The sequence below is a fragment of the Diadema antillarum genome, unplaced genomic scaffold (genome assembly GCF_040938485.1).
Source record: "Diadema antillarum isolate AM-2024a unplaced genomic scaffold, OU_Dant_1.0 seq00001497_RagTag, whole genome shotgun sequence".
Taxonomy (NCBI): domain Eukaryota; kingdom Metazoa; phylum Echinodermata; class Echinoidea; order Diadematoida; family Diadematidae; genus Diadema; species Diadema antillarum.
In genome coordinates this window covers 132,550-151,163 of record NW_027272234.1, presented here as the reverse complement: position 1 = coordinate 151,163, position 18,614 = coordinate 132,550, and the positions used below count along the sequence as shown (strand labels likewise).

At 37.7% G+C, this 18,614-nt stretch overlaps 1 protein-coding gene across 1 annotated transcript in view; it reads right to left on the bottom strand.

The window, feature by feature from the left end:
* Positions 1 to 17,377, bottom strand: part of LOC139710076 (protein C-mannosyl-transferase DPY19L3-like) — a 51,441-nt gene extending 34,064 nt beyond the window's left edge. Inside the window, exons 1-2 of the mRNA XM_071622021.1 lie at positions 17,102 to 17,377; positions 11,473 to 11,563 (exon numbers count right to left, since the gene is read on the bottom strand). Of these exons, the coding sequence (XP_071478122.1) occupies positions 11,473 to 11,563; positions 17,102 to 17,377 (367 nt within the window). The remainder of the gene's footprint in view (positions 1 to 11,472; positions 11,564 to 17,101) is intronic.
* Between the last annotated feature and the right edge of the window lie 1,237 nt (positions 17,378 to 18,614).

Sequence of the window (18,614 nt, the reverse complement as noted above, 5' to 3'; positions counted from 1 at the left end):
TTGCATAAGCTGAATCTCTTGGAACTGATCAAACAACTTTGACTTCAAAGAAAATTTTACATAAGAAATAAAAACAATAGAAAATACTGACAAAGGGGATGCTTCGGAACATCATTCAACTTATGTGAGTTCTTCTTAATGCAAGATTGAATGTATTTCTGATCCTGGCGAGTATGATTTTTTTTTTCTTTTTTTGAATGTTGATCTTTACAGTACTCTTTCAAAGGAAATGAAACTTATGCACATTGTATGACATTATGTTGATTCTACTTTTTCCTTCAAATAATGTAAAACACTGAGTTTCCAAAAGTTTACACAGAGGAAACTGGCACAGTGATGTGAACAGTGCATAGCAATCAATATGAAATCTCATTCACAGGATTCAGTTAATGTTATTTCTTTGTTCTTTACGACAACTGTGCTTGGTTACCAATAAAATTCATATTCATTCAGGTGTCCATTGCATGTAGATCATCAGTATACGTCAGCTACATTTATTCTTCAGCAGGTTGAAAAATTTAGCCATTTCTCAACCTTGGATGTGAGTAGAAAAGCAGGTGGTATACAACACGGATCAGTAATTATTCAGCACCTTCATTATTTGAAAATGAAGGGATTTTACCAATCCATTGATAGACACAAAAGGCAATCAGATTAATGAGATAAGATCATTTGTTCTGGGCTGTATCTACAGAAATTAATAGTCCATATCTCTGGCAGGTGGAATTAAGAAAAGAAATGGATATATGTGCATGTATGATATTAAACAGTACATATCATGGTTGACCCCCCTGGACCAGCAATGTAGTCTCATATAAACCACATTAACCGCACAAACCACATGTTATCTGACTCTGTATGTTTATATCATACCTCGGTGGCAAACAAAGAACAGGGAGAAACTCATCCAAGGCAATGCTAGTTCTACACAGGGTAGACGATAGGACTGTGGGTCATTCTGTCAGCTGTGACTGAACAAGCACTGGTGCTGACACTCATTGTTCCCTCCACCCACATGTCATCAGTAAATACACTAACAACATTGATAGAATTCTTTCTTTTATGCACTACTTCTGTTGCCTGCTATATAATACTATCTTTAGGTCAGATCACTCTGCACTTTAAAATTCATTTTTAAAGACAGGGAGATGCTGTCATCAAGCCACCTTGCAATCAATTGATAATAAGAGGCAAAGATAACTGTGTCTCCATGACAATAAAAGTGTGAGCAACCTTGTGTTCTACTTGTTCAGTCATCATAATCAGTATTCCTTGCATACACTGTAGGTACAACAGGTATGAAATGCCTAAGAATATAATCAGAGTTATGATCATAACAATGAAATACTATTCAACAGCACAATACCAGGACAAGGTTGACAAAATTTGCACATCAAAATGAGAGAGATTCCACGACAATATCATGGACCTTGATAGGCTAAAATAACATCCATATCATGGAGGCTTTTGTATTCTGTTGCCAGGATATGAGGATAAATTGTAGTGTTCAGGGAGCTCCCTACAGAATCAGGGAGACCTACGGCTCTGCCATTGCTATCCTCATTATAATCATCATCACTATCATCATCATCATCATCATCATCATCATCAGTTCTAAGGCAATTACCTCCTGGGTAATTACAGCCCTAACACTAATCCTAATCCTGAACTTTATAATAATCCTAACCATCAACCCAAACTCTAACCCTAAACCTAACCCTACCCAAAATCTAATACTCTAACCTTACCACTAACCAGTATTCATCAAGGGGGGGGGGGGGGGATACAATAAGAATGATGATGAATGACAACAGTTTGATAACAATAATACAAACACAGGGTATCAGGATATCACATACAGCAACAATAGTATAAATATCACCAGAAAATCAGCTGTGATGGTCGATCAGGACATCATAAGCAATGTGTTTGTAACTAGCACATTCACTATTAAATAAAATATTTCTTGCTTTATTACTGTTGTTAAACTGCTGGTCTCAGACATTGCAACCTACACTATGGCCATTTGGGTATGCTGGTAACAGAGCTGGTTTATCACCGTACATGTCATACAGATTAAAGTATCAGCTGGTGAGTAAGACAGGAAAAGGGGAACTCCCTGTTCCTGCTCCCCCGCTTCCCTTCGTCCTACATGCTGCACGGGATTCCTCATCTCATTTTCCTCTCTGTTGTTGTCATTGAAGTTGCTTTTAAATTTCTTTCTTTTTTTTCTTTCTTTTTTAGTCTACCAGATGGATGAACAGGCAAAGGTATCCTCAGGGATCCAATCTATCATAACTGTCAAATGGGAAATGTCCCATCAGGATGGTACCTACATAATTCAGACCGTGAACAAACCTTCCACAAAATTTTCGCACAATACTGCAGGGTACTTTTTCACACAAAATGAAAAAGGAATCTTGAATCTATGCCTAGCCCAATACAGGCATTGTCAGGTAGATTTCTCTGCAGCTCTTATTTCTGTCAGTTCTAAAAAAAAAAAGAACACAATAACAGCATTTATTGCTACAAAAAAAAAAATAATGTCGGAGGCTACTGTAAAAAAAAAAAAAAAAAAAACTCTCTTCTCATTTTGCTCATTATAAGGGTCGGGCACAAGCAATTTAATCCAATTTGCAGAGAGTCTACAGAAGGCACTGCTGATTAGCTAAATTACTGTTAAACAGACGGCATACATTCCTCCATATAATGTATCTCTGAAAAAAGAAAATCAAACAAACAAACAAAAAGTAAGGGCAATGTCTGATCTTGCAAACAAGCACTTGCATAGATCCAGTCTGTCCTTCCATCACTTCCTGGACAAAGTGTGAACTGCTGCCTTCTTCAGGTGTCTTCTATCAAGATCAGATGTTTTCCTCACAAGGTCTGAGATGACGCACACAGCGCAGATATTTAACAGCCTCTTCCCTTTCACCGGTAACAGGTGTGAGGCTAGGAAATGAACGGTGTTGTAGCCACACATTTTTGTTGTATTTTTTTTGTAATACATTGTATGTCTATCCAGATGCCATGCTTTCGCTATGCACCTCGTTCTCCTTCTCTCTCTCTCTCTCTCTCTCCCCTCTCTTGCTCTTTTTGTAAATATGTACCATTTATATGTTATGTGCCATGTGTGTTGAATTAATGACCAGGAGTACATGTAGCACTCCCACAGACATAATACATCTTAGCACCCATCGAGGGGATGAAGAAGCAAGGTCAGCTTGACCAAAATCATAGGTGGTCTCCGGAACTCCACTCCCCGACTTTCCCTATAACATAAACAATGTGGTAAGGCTTTGCTCGAGACATTATGACAAACAATGGACCACTTCTTCCCCATCGAAGAGGTAGGATTCATTCCACATTCTGCATTCACAAGAGGAGGAGGTGTCTCAGCCTGCATAGAGCTGGTTATCATACTTATTTTGTGGAATCATGCTGCTGGTCGCCGACTAATTGTAAGTTTAACCATGTTATACATTATACATATGTTGGTGTACATGCATTAATCGGATTTTAATATCGTGTTGTATTTTCGAGTTACATAAGGATAAGGATCACCCAGATTTTTAGATCACCCTTTATTTAAATACACGAAGTTTGGATGTGGATAGCAACTTCAGTTCATATGAAAGGGTTGGTCGGTTAGGCATGTTGTGAACCAAGGCTGGTTCTTATTCTTATATGTATTAAACATTCGCACATGTGTGCTGTTGCTTCATTTATTTTGCTGTTGATATTAGTGAGTTGATCTTGGGTATGGTAAACTTTGTTTCCTTTGTTCATTCATATTGTTTACGGACAAGTCTTGTACATGGCTCATATTATGTGTTTGGTACCAAAGATATGCTTAGGGTCTAGATTTTAGACTAGTATGAAGAAAACTGGGATGCCAAGATGTAATGTGCACTCGGTGTGGTCAGTCGCCACTGGTGGCTGAAGGGTTAACGTAAACAATGAGCCTGTGTGTAGGCAGGCTGCATCAGTGACGGTCAGTTGCTTTGGACAAAAGGGGGGATCCTCATTACTAGTTGTCTGTTAACTCCCTTAACCTTGTTCACATTAATTTGGGGTTTTTTTATGTTGCTGTTGCCATGACAACTGGAGCCCATAATTCAATGGGGGATTTTGTACATAGATATGTGTTTATGAACCTGTTACACTCATTTGGTTTACCATAATCATTATACAATTTGATTTGTTCTCTCTATAGCTGAATTTCTACTCTTATCGAGTAGTCTGAGTTCAAAGGCGAGGTACTGCTGGGTACTGTCCAAATAAGGAGGTAAATCTTGCCTGTAGTTGGTCTACATCATTTCTTGCCCTTTTTTGTATATAATATTTCAATGTTCATGTTAATCTCAAATAGCTTATGCATGGTATAAGTCACTGTGATCTCTAAGGATAACCAAATACATGTTTTTCATTGTGTACCCGGTTTGGTCGGACCCTTAAAGTTTACTGAGAAATGATTAGAAGAATACATATAGTTAATGTGATACGTGTGGTTTTGAGTTAAAACATTTTACTAAGAAGAATGTTGACGAAGAGAAATGATTTCCTCATATATTGCTGTAATGTCAAAGGCGAGCGTAGTATTAAGGCTCTTGGTATTCATTATTATAATCCCAGTTTCATTTCTTTGGTTATTGTTAACAGGGATAGCAACAAAAGGAACTATGTTATCACCCCAGGAGTAATCAAACACAATATGTAGGAGTAGTTCATGAAATAAGAGTGTCATGAATATTCAATCAACACGTTGGAACGAGGTGGAATGTTAAGCAAATAATGCCATATGTAGATTCAACTCATATTGTTGCACTCTTTGACATTTTATGGAGTAAAGTAATATTTTGTTAGAAGATTGTTTGTCTATGGTTAGATTGTAAGAAAGCGCGCGTACGATTTTAGTTGCATTAGATTACACTAATTTGTAGTTGGTATGAGCCCTTTGTACATAATGTATATTGATTCATGTTTTCTTTTGTTCATTGCCCACAGCACATGTACACCTAACGGCGTGCACCGGACGGTGCTGTGTTGGTTTAGTTAGTTAATTTTGGTCCTTTTTCTCTCTTTTCTTTGTTGGATATTGGTCAGGGGTTGTTCTTAGTTTTAAAGCAACTCATTTTGTTTAGTATTTTATTATATCAAGGATAAGACAGAGATTCTTCACAATCGAATCTCACATTCACAATAACTTCCCTAATAAATTGATATCACACTTTATAATTTGAACTGGCTTGCTCCTATGTGTCTTTTCTTTCCACCTGATCTTCAAGTGTTGAACCTAGGCCTCTTTAGTCCCGAATTCAGTCTTGCTGCTTTACCCATTTTGGTTTTCATTTTTCTCTTTTCATCATTTGCAAATACCTGTGTACACATTCCACGGGTCACACAGGCATCTCAGATATTTAGAGTGACTCAATTGAAGCCCCACTGAGCTCATAGTCGTCACATTCACTGCACTCATAAGGTGTAATACACAGAGCCTGAACAACAAGCAAATTGTCAATTGGTGTGGCTGAACTTAAAGGGTCACAGCTTTTCTTTCCCAAATATTCTCAAGTTTGACATATAATCACTTCTCAAAGGCATCAGCTCTTATGAGTATTATGCAAAATCTTGCAGCAAATCCAACAGTTAATTTCATTACGTGAAATCAAATCACCACTCAGAATCTGATTTTGAATAAATTCCTTTTTCCAACATAATGAAAGAATACTTGACTTACCTCTTCCAAAAGGTAGAGGGAATGATATTACCTTCAACACATATCAGTAACAAGTCAAAAGAAAGAGTACTTTTCATAAAGACTTTCAAGAAATTTGTGGAATTTTCTTTACATCCTCTTCATATCATTGCCGTATTGTGACATCCTTTGTTGTAGTTTTCCAATCCACCGATGATAGCACATGGATTTGACCAGAACTTTAAAAGCTCTTATCTTTTGAACAGATTGACCCACTTCCCTCAAATATCACTGATGTATACTATATGTGAGATTTAATGTCTAATATATATTTGAGGTACATTCTTAATAGTGGCATTACCTAATCACAAGCAAAAATGGTTTACTTCAGTGTGTTACAACTAGAAATGTCGCTACAGCGACTGGTTATACCCCCGTCAAACAACATTTCATAAGCTTTGGTCAAAACAACATTTGATAAGCTTTGGTCAAAAAACTGAGGAAGTAGTTAAATCCGCAAGATCTTTCCTTGATCTTCTGCCATTAATATGCCGTTACCATGGCAACGTACTTTCGGGTACTGTCGAAAAATGCGTCTTGCACATCTACAACCAAAGGCACACGTCTGTACCAAGTTTCATGGAAATTGGGCAAAAACTGAGGAAGTAGTTTGCAACACAAAATTTTCCATCATTTTGGCTCATAATATGTGAGCTGTTACCATGGCAACATACTTTTTGTCACTGTCAAGAAATGTGTCATGCTGACCTATATCCTAAGACAAACATTCAATATGAATTCCATGAGAATTGGAAGAACACTGATGAAGCAGTTTTGCCATGAAGCATTTTGCCCTATATTTTACCAATAACATGCCGTTACCATGGCAACGCACTTTTTGCCACTGCGGAAATATGTGTCTTGCACATTAACATATTCAGATGAACATCTGTACCTAATTTCATAAAAATTGATCAAAAACTGTGGGAGGAGTTCGTGACGCAAGATTTGTACCCATTTTTGCCCATAATATGCCGTTACCATGGCAACATACTTTTGGGTACTGTCAAAAAATACGTCTTGCACATCTACAACCCAAGGCACACATCTGTGCCAAGTTTTATGGGAATCGGTTGAAAACTGAGGAAGTAGTTCGCGACGCAAGATTTGTACCCATTTTTGCCCATAATATGCCGTTACCATGGCAACGTACTTTTGGGTACTGTCAAAAAATACGTCTTGCACATCTACAACCCAAGGCACACATCTGTGCCAAGTTTTATGGGAATCGGTTGAAAACTGAGGAAGTAGTTCGCGACGCAAGATTTGCAACGGACCGACCGCCCGACCGACCGCCCGACCGACCGCCCGACCGCCCGACCGCCCGACCGCCCGACCGCCCGACCGACCGCCCGACCGTCCGCTGATTCCTATATACCCCCTTCAAACTTCGTTTGGCGGGGGTATAACAACCTTCACTCTCCCTTCTCTGACAGCACTCACAAGTTCAGGTTCAAGCTGTCATATCTGGGGAGTTCTGTTTCATCACTGACGTGTCGCAGTACCCCTGCGGCTTGCTAATGGATATTCATGCTGGTGCAGAGAAAGCCACATCTGTTCCCAAGGAAATTGATCTTGGCACACAGCGCCACGGTATCCAGAACAGGCCCACCCATTTCTACCGCCAGCTCTATCAATTCATGCCCTTATTGACACATTCTGCTGGCTACTTACAGCTATTATCATACACGAAACTCCGGTCATTTTCACCTTCCTTTGGTCCAAACAAATGCTTATAGAAACACTATCTTTTTCAAAGGTCCAATCCTTTGGAATAGTTTACCGCTCCTACTTCAAAATATCCCATTCCTTAATGGTTTTAAACGTGCATATAAAGATCATCTTATGAGTTTGTATTCTTCCTGTCACTGATTTGTTTGAAGGCTACTTTTGTATCGTTATCTACTTCTTTTATGATTGTACAGTTGTGTTTGTGTTTTGTGTCCTTCTTAATGTAATATTTCATATTTCCGGGGTTAACATGTCATAAATCTTTAAAGTTCTTTTTGTTGATCCCCATTCACATGAAATAAGTTTTTCTAAGTTTGTAGTTGTATGTGTCTTTGTATTTTTATGTATTTTATGATGAATGAAAATAAACTTAACTGAACTGAACTGAACTATATAAAATAAAAAGAACAACTGCCTCCCTATTATTACCACTCATAAAAATCTGTAGATCTACATTTATATAAAGCACTTGGACAAACAACAATTAATGGCCAAAAGTAAAGACGATAGAACCTAAAAAATGTACAAGAATGAGATAAAGATGATCTTTATAATGTCAATAAAAATATCATTTAAAAGCAGCTGTACCTGTGGCACATACTGGGCTAGACTTAACAGGTTGATGATGTTTCTCATTCACAAAATCCAGTTAAAAGATCCAGCAAGGTAGCATCTAACAAGCAGATAGCACCCAAAGACCAAAGCTAGCTATCGGAAGGACAGAGGCATGGGAGAAAATCATAGCTGTACACAAAGAACTGGACAGAGGAGAACTACTCTAGTATGTACAGCTGCATGTATGTAGGCCCAAGGAGGTTGAAGAGATGGAGTAACAACAGAGTTATTCCCTTTGATCTATGTTCGAAGCCATCGCTCAAAAATATTTGAAGCATGTGCCAAACAGGATCTGCCGCCGATACGAAAACAATTGACTCGTGTCTCATTGCATAATCACCAGCCACTTTCAAAGGAAGATCACTATGTCTTTGTGATGGTAATTACTTTTCGCTATCCCTTCTTATAAAAGCTAGGTGGTACAGACACGAGGATGCGCAAACAGAAATTGAGGGAAAAATGCTGAAATGAAAATGAAAATTACTCGACTGGGCATATGCAGGCAATAATCTGATATATCTATCAATAAAGAATTATACTTGAAGATTATTACATGTTAGTTTCATTTGGGGAAATTAAGTCGAAAAGTGATAAAACCAGCTTTCCAGGATGGTACAGTTTTAAACATTTTCACATAATACAGCTCTGATTTACACTTTTGTGCAAATTTCTGAACAGAATTGACTTTTGTTTTACATGCTTTATCATTAAGTGAAATTTCATTTCATTTAATAAATAGATAAGCAAAATATGGCCAACATTATGATAACATTAAAAATGAATCTTCAGATTGCTCAGCAAGACGCTGGCTTGGAACATCGATCATCAAAGGCACAAGTGCACCTGTGGAATTCTTTTGTACATCTATAGAAATCTGACAACTGTTTGAATAAATTACAGCCAGCTGGAACTCCATGTATAAAACCTCCTTGGTAGGCCTAACTAATTTAGGTAACACCCGCTATACATATTGTGTCTTTTAACAAAATTACTATCACACACCTTCCTACATGTATTTCTATAATTGTTTTGGGTATGTTTGTTTGTTTGTTTGTTTTTACAAGATATTGTTCATCACAAGTTTGATGGTCAAAGGTTTCACCCTGAAGTGGCCATTTCTGATGAGAAAGATAAAGTAGTATTCTGCAATCTAAGGAAGGTAGTCAGATAAACTTACTGAAACAGTTGAATGAATGGGACTGAAATCTCTGGTAAATATGGCCAACATTTCCAAGGCAATTGCACTCCTTCTTTCTTTTCCCTCCCACTTCACAATTAACCCATTAAGGACGGTTTGATTTTGCTACAACATGTATTTCCCATAGATGCTTGCCCGAGTATACTCAGGACTCGTCCTCAATGAGTATAAAAGCTTAGAATCTTGCTGCATATACAGTAAGGAAATCCCTTGGACCTTCAGAGCAAGTTGACCAACAGATTCTACACTTTGATACCTGCTGTATGGACGAAACGCATATGAAACTCTATCTGCCTTTTGCCACTTTGCAGATTGAGGAAGATAATAAACATTAAAACTAGATGTAAAGATGAAGATGTGATTTCTACAACCAGCATCAATAATAATAATCACATAAACAAAATTAATCATATTGATAATCATAATGATGATGATAATAATCTAATGAACAATATTAGATATAACAAATGATGTTGTCATCAGAAGTACTGGTATCTCCCACAATACATAGTTTACTTCTCTATTTATTTATTCATTCATTCATTCATTCATTCATTCGTTCATTCATTCATTCATTCATTCATTCATTCATTCATTCATTCATTCATTCACTCATTTTACTATCTACTTATTTCTCTAATTCATTTATTTATTCATATTCATTTATCTATTCATTCATTTATGAATTAATTAATTAATTTATCTATTCTGTATTCTTTTAGCAGGGTAGCCCTTCCAGCTCATTCAGAGCTGCTCTGCCTAGAGGCCCTGCACACATGCAAAATACTTTCAAAAATTATGTCAGGAACAACTGCAGAGGCATTAACAAATGTATTTCATTGCTCACATTTCCAGCTTCATACAACCAATGTTGAAGTGCCTGATTTCAGAAAGCCACAAGCCATGGTAAAGACAAAGATACATTGTACATGTATACAAACAACAAAGAAAGTAAAAGAAAAAAGAAAGAAAACAATAGTATGACACTATCCATCAGACACCCCGCACAGCAGGCAGTGCTATTCATGCAGAGACGAGGTCTGGAAAAGACAATGAACCCAGGCAGAGTTCATTTGCGGTTCAGTGTCAGCCGCACCCGCTCATCAACAGCAGGATGACTGAGGAGCTGGCCTGGGATAGCCCTGGCTGGTCCTGACATCGTAACAGGGCATTCTGCAGGAGATTTGACAGACTTCCACAATCTGCCCAACTCTAAATCTACCAACCATGAAAACACTGCTATGCATATGTATCTTGGTTCAAGTACATAGAGACTTTGTTGAAATTTTGACATGCTATTTAATAAAGAAAGTCCCGATGCAATATATTCACTTTCAGCAAATAGGATCATGCTGGTTGGTCATACTAGCAGTACAGCTAGTTTCAATAACTCATACCTTGGATTCTAAGTACATTACCACTCCATATCTAAAATGACTTTGGTATCAAACAATACATCAGTAAAACAAGACAGTACAAGTTCCATTTAAGGAAGTTTAAAGCTTATTTAATAAAGGAGTTTAAAGTTTAAAGGAGTTTAAAATGTTTGTATGTCATATGTCTCTAATTTATTAGTAGATGACATAAAATTCAGGTAATGCTGCATCTAATTATTCAACAAGTAACCATCTGATTGTGGATGTAATAGGATTACATTATGTTCAACCCAAGATTGGTTGCTTAAATCAAGGGTTAATTATTAAAAACAAGATATAAATGTACCCATAATGCAGATGAAGGTCTCAAGAGAAGAATTGTTGTATACATCTGGCCCGAAAATATGAAAACAGAATGAAATCTGCACTGTAACATCACTGCTTTACACAATCCACTACAGCAGGAATTCCAATTTACACTAAACTGTGCCTTATTTTACATGGATGTTTTCTCTGCTCAACTTAGGATAAATTTCCTTGATTTGGGGGTCATGAAAACTGGGATTAGCTTGTTTTGGGATATGAGTATGAGAACAGATTTTTTGTTGCTGTTGTTCCTTGGTGGACACACAGCATGTCTGATTGTGTCTACTGGAGTGAATTTGCTGTCTGGAGGTAAAATATCTCATTACCTACAGTTGAACAGATTGCCACGCACATGCACAACTCTAGTGAAAAAAAAAAAAAAAAAATCTGCTTCACATGAAATGCAGAACTGGCATGTAAGTCAATACCTTGCGAAACTGTGGGTGCGTGGAGGAACTGCTTATAGTAGGAGTAGTACAGGCCAGACTCCGTGCGGAATGAGATCTCGCGTTCCACCTCCTGCAAATATAACAACGGATGAAAGAAATTGCTTGATTGAATTCCACGACAGGATTCAGTAAGATGCGAGGCAGGGCATGACATTTAGGGAGGAATGAAACAGGAAGACGGAAATAGGAGGTTTGAGGTAACCAGGGGGTGAGAAAAGAGACGAGGTACATGTACAGCAATACTGATATTATATTGATATCGACTGACAGGAGAGGTACAAACTTTAAAATGTACCAGTTGTGATTGACGAGTTTGAGTTGAAAGGGTTCACCAGTGAATGAAACATAATTGATGGGTCCCAAAAATAGTACTTCAGACTACAAGGTGATGATGTCACATGTTATTCTTGATGTAACTTTTTGATAACATTATGCTATGCACAAAATGTAGAGAGGCTACAATGTAAATCAACATCCTTCAGCCAATATCTTTGACACAAGATGCTTCATCACCACCTTGTATAAAAGGGACTTAAAGGTCCTGTTTACCCTTGGGAACAGTGATTTAAAAGATGTTAAAGATATCACATTTGATGCAAATGTGTAGGTCAGTTGTACCACAAAAACATCCTACCATATAAAATGTTTGCAATAAAGCCTAAAATATAAGGAGATATTACTGTTTTTCGCAATAAACCATAACTGTAGATGGTTCTAAAATGTCTGGAAACATTTTTATTATAACTGTTGTTCACATTTTGTATATTTAACAATACTTAACATTGATAATACTAATTCAAATTTTTACATTGGTTGTTTCTATCCCTAAGTCACATTTTGAAGCAGTAATGCTGGATTTTTGTTTCATCTGCAAATGGTAAATTATGCCTTTAATCTCTAGATGTGTCTGGCAACCTGAAAGAACTGAGAATGTTGTTACATCAGGCACCAATGTTCATCAATTCATTGGTGTACATACAGCATCCACTTCACAGCACAGCCAAGATAAATATTATGCAAAATCACATCCCATCGCATCAATAGATCGCCTTCTAGTAGTTGAGTAAGCCACACAAAGTGGAGTATCTCATATTCCAGAATCATGGTTTATTCATCACTTAGCCTGAATTAAAATGATTTGACTGATTACAAGGGAATGAATTATTTGAAATCACGGATCACAAAAGAGGTTTAACCAAATCTTACCACAGAAGACCATTAACTGTACTTCCCATTGAATGCAATTTTAATTTCATTCTTCACCTATGCAATACTGCAAGAACCAGTAATAGAATGGGACATAATTTCTGTCTGATTAAAGATTAATGACAGAGAATATAAATAGCAGGAACTACCTAAAATATCATCAACCCTTGCAGAGGTCGTCAACATGGTATCCTTGGTTTTTATTTGATGGAATCAAAGTCACACACACTGTTAGGGCTACAAAACATTGTATCTCAAAAAATGTCGAATGTTCAGGAGAGCAAAAAAAAACAAAAACAAAAAACAAAACATGGAAACAAAAGCTCCAAGAAATAGGATGCCCCATCCTTTAATCAGGGAGGTGAGAGGAGACCTCCCTGCTTTAATAGACATGCCATGGTGGCTTCGTGTTTGGAATAAAACAGCTACACACAGATTTGGACAAGACATCACTTTAATATTAGAATGTAACTGATTATCTGATGATTAATCCAAACAAGCGTTTTTCACCAAAATTTGAGATACAAGTTTTTGTCACCAAGCAACAATATACAGTACTAGGCCTACACATAAGAGTGTAGGAGTGAGACCCAGTGTCTTATTTCCAGCACTATGTGTCTGTGGTGACATTTAAAGAGGGTTTTTTTTTCCTTCTTCTTTTTTTTTTGTGAACCCAACTCCTGACAATATCTTCCCAAGGGAGTGCCCTGGGGGAAGTATCATCCCCATTGTGATTAGCAGGGCAAAGGTCAATGTCTCATCATGTCCTTCGCATGTATATCAGTCATGTACTCCCATGTATTCCCATGCCACTGCCTCCAGACTCATTTCAAGGAGGTGTGGATCGATGCCCGCCCACCTCTTCAACCGCTCCCTGCCTCAGTAATGCGCAATCATCTTGTTTCTCCATGAAAGAAGAGCGAAATGAAGTTTTATGCACAGTGTCAGAGTCACATTGCACTCAAAAGTCCACGTTTTGGTTTAAAACCAGAAGAAAATACATGTGTACATCAAAGCTGTGTCATCAGCATTTCAGAACAAACTGATTTAGATCTGTATTCATAATTTCAACAGTTATATGCAATGAATATCAAAATTCTGATAAAAAGTATGCATTGGAAAATGTACATCATATGAACTTTTAAAAAAATACATATATTTTGCTGCATATAAAGCATGGTAAGGTAACTATATTGTTTGTTTGTTTTTTGTTTGTTTGTTTGTTTGTGTAATAAAGTATTGATAGGTGTCATATTCAAACACAATTGCATCTGAAGAGACACACAAAAAAGAAACAATATAATATACTACACAGATATCACATCCCTAGCCTACCCCTTTCCTTTGACTCTGTTATGATCATCTACACAATTAAACAATTATTTTTCTCTAGAAGTAGCTTTGACAGGGTACATCCTAAAATACCCTACACATGTATACTACACGCACACACAAACACAAAAACACAGCACAAACACAAACATCTCTTGCACAGTAGTGATCAAATAAGATGATATCCTGTTCCACACAAACAGTGCAAAAATCTACAAAGCAGAATAATACTGGCATCATTACAACACCATGAAATTAATCTCACTATATTGAGTCTTATGTACAAGTGGAAAGGTATGTGAATAGGACAAGAAGAGTAAATCACTGCTTAAATGTCATGCATGTCACATCAACCACATCATGTACTGCATACTCATTCCTATGAAGTGTATGCTACATGTACATGTATTAACCTGGTGTCAATGTCAACAACTGTTAAAGGTTACTGCAAAATAAAGCATTCTTTGCCCTTTAAATGCCCGGGGGGGGTATTTCATAAAGCTGTTCTTAAAGTTACAAACAACTTATGAATGACTGGTGATCAGTTCTGATGTGCTATACTTATTAGAATTTCAATAATTCAGCACAAGAACTGATCACCAGTCGTTTTAAGTCGTTCGTAACTTTAAGAACAGCTTTATGAAACACCCCCCTGGACCCTGTGTCATAAAGCTGTTTGTAAAGTAATACACGACTTTACAGACTTATGGAAAGCCAAGTGGTTTCCTAAATAGCTTAAGTTGAAATTTGCATATGTGACCCGCTACAACAAAATGATCCTAAAGTCGGGCGAGGTCGATTGTTTGAAAATTGCATGACACAATTCCCTAATCTTTCTGCTTTAAATTGATATATAACACGTCTTATAAAAATAATCGGCTGCGGAGATATCGATGTTTAAAAGAGAGCATCTCAAGACGTCTGAGAAATCACTGTTTCGAGAAAAGCGCCCTAAAAGTTCTCCTTGCGACGCAATCACAATCAAGAGACACGCAAGTCAGTATTCACCTCCGGACAATAGAAGTTAAGCCCTAGCAACCCCCGAAATGCTCATTAAAACACAGCGTCGGCGGTCTCCTCACCGACCAATCAATGACCAGGATGTCAGGAGAAGCGGCTAGGCACAGCGCAACCCGCCCGCACGCACCAGTCGACTGGGCAGTGTGCGAGCTTCACGCTTCGGTTAGCGGCAAGCAGCAAACTGACCAATGGGATCACTCTGGTCGTTGTTAGGGGCGGAGCCTATGTGTGGCGCTCAATCCAAATGTTCGAACCAGTTTCTGCTTCGTTGAAACGCCAAAAAAACATGGCCCAGAAAAACGCTATTTTTGGTCTTTCCTTTCATCATTTTGCTTCAAAATTTCGACAGATGATAAAAGACATGTCAGACTCTAATAATATGTCAAATTCAGAAAATCGTAAGTTTTGACCAATTTTGATGCTCTAACTTCAAACTCGATTTTCACGGCTTCGATCGTGCGCGACTTTAGGACCATTTTGTTGTAGCGGGTCACATATAATGATTATTCTTAGTATGTTAACACACGTTTTCAGTTGAAAGTTTATTTTTGCCCCAATGTATATGAAATAGTCACCCGTACAGTCGTACTTCGTTAAAACGTAAGGAGAAAAAAGGGCACAAATACTGGCACTTCATATTCCAGTCGTTCATAAAGTCACGCATAACTTTATGAACAGCTTCATGGAACAGCGTACAGGTACAGTTTGGGAGAGTGGTTTACACTCACACTAACACACACACACATACACACACACACACACACACACACACACACACACACACACACACACACACATCTCTGAGGTCAAAGATTATACATACAGCTAGAGAAGCAGGGGTGAAGAAAGTATGTAAAACAATTTTTGTATGTGTGTATGTGACCACACAGCAAGAATAAGAAACTTTTAGTTGATACTGACACGAATACACAGATATATTCTTCATCAAATTCTTCATACAGCATAAATATTGCATACAACTTGTATTTTGATTGTGCAGCTGTTAAAGATCAACTGTAAAAGTGATAATCTTTGTAAACTATGTACAATATTCATCACATCACTATCATGCCTGACATAGTGTACTTATGACTAGTGTCATGAGGGAATACTGTAGCTAGGGATAAGAAACTGAATGTAGCAATAATATCACTACTTTCATCATCGTAAAAAATTGACATCATTGTATTGTAATGGACATCAGCATGCTGTCCAATGTCCATCTGACAAGAAAAACATTTCCTTTGCATTAATGTTTTAACAGCAGGACTAAACTCAGTTGGTGAATTCACCATGACATTCTCTGGACACTGTTTAATCTGATCATAGTGGAATAGAAAGACTAAAGAGTTATCTTATCAGTTCTATACTGATATTATAGTGATATATACCTGAAACACAAGCCAGTGAGTTTTATGTTTCAGATACTTTACTTTTAAATCAGATATTCTTTTGTCTTTTTGATAGTAAAGTGACATATGAAACAAGTGTCAATCATACATATTCTTTTTTATTCTAAAAACAGAGACAATGTCATTGAATTCAAAGAAACTGTAGTGACAATAAAGAGACTTGCACAAAAATACATGATATAAAGATACTGAGATGTGAATCAGGATATATGCTTATGACTTGCAAGCTGACCACAAAACCTCAGCTGCAGTGGAAAAGAATCACATTACCTTGTATTGTTAAAAGGAAATGAAGGGCTGCTTTACCTTTGTAAGCAAACATTTTGTGGATAATTTTTGTTTGCTCTGGAACAATGCTCAGGCATGAAGTTCAATAATTAATCAACGAAAATGCTAGCAGCTGGGATTGTGGGGGGGGGGGGGTTAATGCCTGAATGCATAGGTTTTCACTTTCATATTGTCTCACTTAACTCTAAATATATGTTTTGTATATTATGATTTAAGTCAATTTTTGGATTTTGAATAGAATATTTCATGCAATTTGAGAAAGTTGTGGGGGAGGGTAAGAAAGTCTTCTTGCTCAGTTGAGGCAACATAGGTAGCCATGGCAACAGGAAGCCTTTGTTGAACTAACTCACCTTGATGTGGGTGAACCAGAGTCTGTTTTCATGGAGCATGTAAAGGAAGCAGGAGTACGCTGCCCCAGCTCCAAAACCCACACACATTCCACAGGCTAGGGTCAGCCACCGCTGCCAGCCCTGTGGACGACGCACCCTCCTGGCTGCGGTACATGATCGTCCGTTCCTCACGAGGCGCCCATTGCGGGGACCACTGTGATGGCCATTTGGATGTCCATTGGAATGCGCAGCGTGCCCAGTTCTGCCATTTACCTGGCCACTGTTTTTTCCATTCATGTCGATAACCTTTCCAGTTCTTTGCCCATTGCTTATTTCATTCTGCCTGACGTCACCATGATTAGGTTTATGCTGGGATGTCTTCCTTACTCTCTCCTCCTCTCCAGGACCATTGGCACTGGATATATCCATCACTTCCTCATTCATGACAGATCAAAGACATTCAAGTCAGATGCATAATCCAGCCTGCACAGACAAAGTCAACTGATTCTGCTGCATATTATAAAAGCATCTCACATACACTGTATCATTGATCAACACGCCATCTATTCTGCACAATACCGTCAAAAAAATGTCATAATCTATTTCAAAACAGCTTTATAATCCCCAAATAAGAGCATCCATCATGAATTGTGAATTCCAGGACAGCAGCACCCATACAGAGTGTAGGAAAATCAGCAGATGACAAAACAGTGCACACCAGCCTCAGTCAATCAACCTTCCAAGTTTCCTACCAATTTAATGCAAAACAAGAGCACAAGCCATAAATAAACCCATTCAACATTCTATTATGATTGAGGAAGAGTCATCCAGTTCCATTGAAAATGTAACATAGGTCAAAAGAATAAAGCCTAAGAAACAAAAACAACAACAAATAGTCTCCTAAAAGTCAATCATCAACAAATGTGGTAAGTGTCCACAGTTCACACAGAAATCTTCCTTTCTTTTTTAGTAGTAATAAACTGAACCTATAGCCCTGGGCAGTAGTTATCAATTGATTTCTGGGATGCTGACACACCCACTCCAACTAAAATGGACTCCATGACAGACATCCCACCTCCCTGCTAAAACACAGTACAGCTCTCATTCAGAGTAGCTTTGTTCTCAATCAGCATGACCGACCTCAGAAAGAGAAAAATATTTTTGTGAACCTCCCGTGAAGGAGATGATGAAATATGTAAACTTTGGCGAATGGAAGCACTGCAATAAATCGCCCCACAGGTCTCCCAACTCAGAATAGCAGAGAATGAGGCCAGATTAAACTGAATTCTCTTCGTATGATCATTACTTGAGCTCTATTTTGGACATACATTATTGCCATCAAACTGCACACACGACCCCCTATCTTACAGTGTGCCTTGCTCATTCTACTAACCACAGATCAGAATATCAGTTTAAATCAATATTTGGTAACAACTCAAAAGAGTCAATCCCAAATTCTTTGAGTGACTTCACATCGTCTTTTGATATCAAAAAGATGACAAGCACAACTGTTTGTAATTAAAGCATTGTTTAC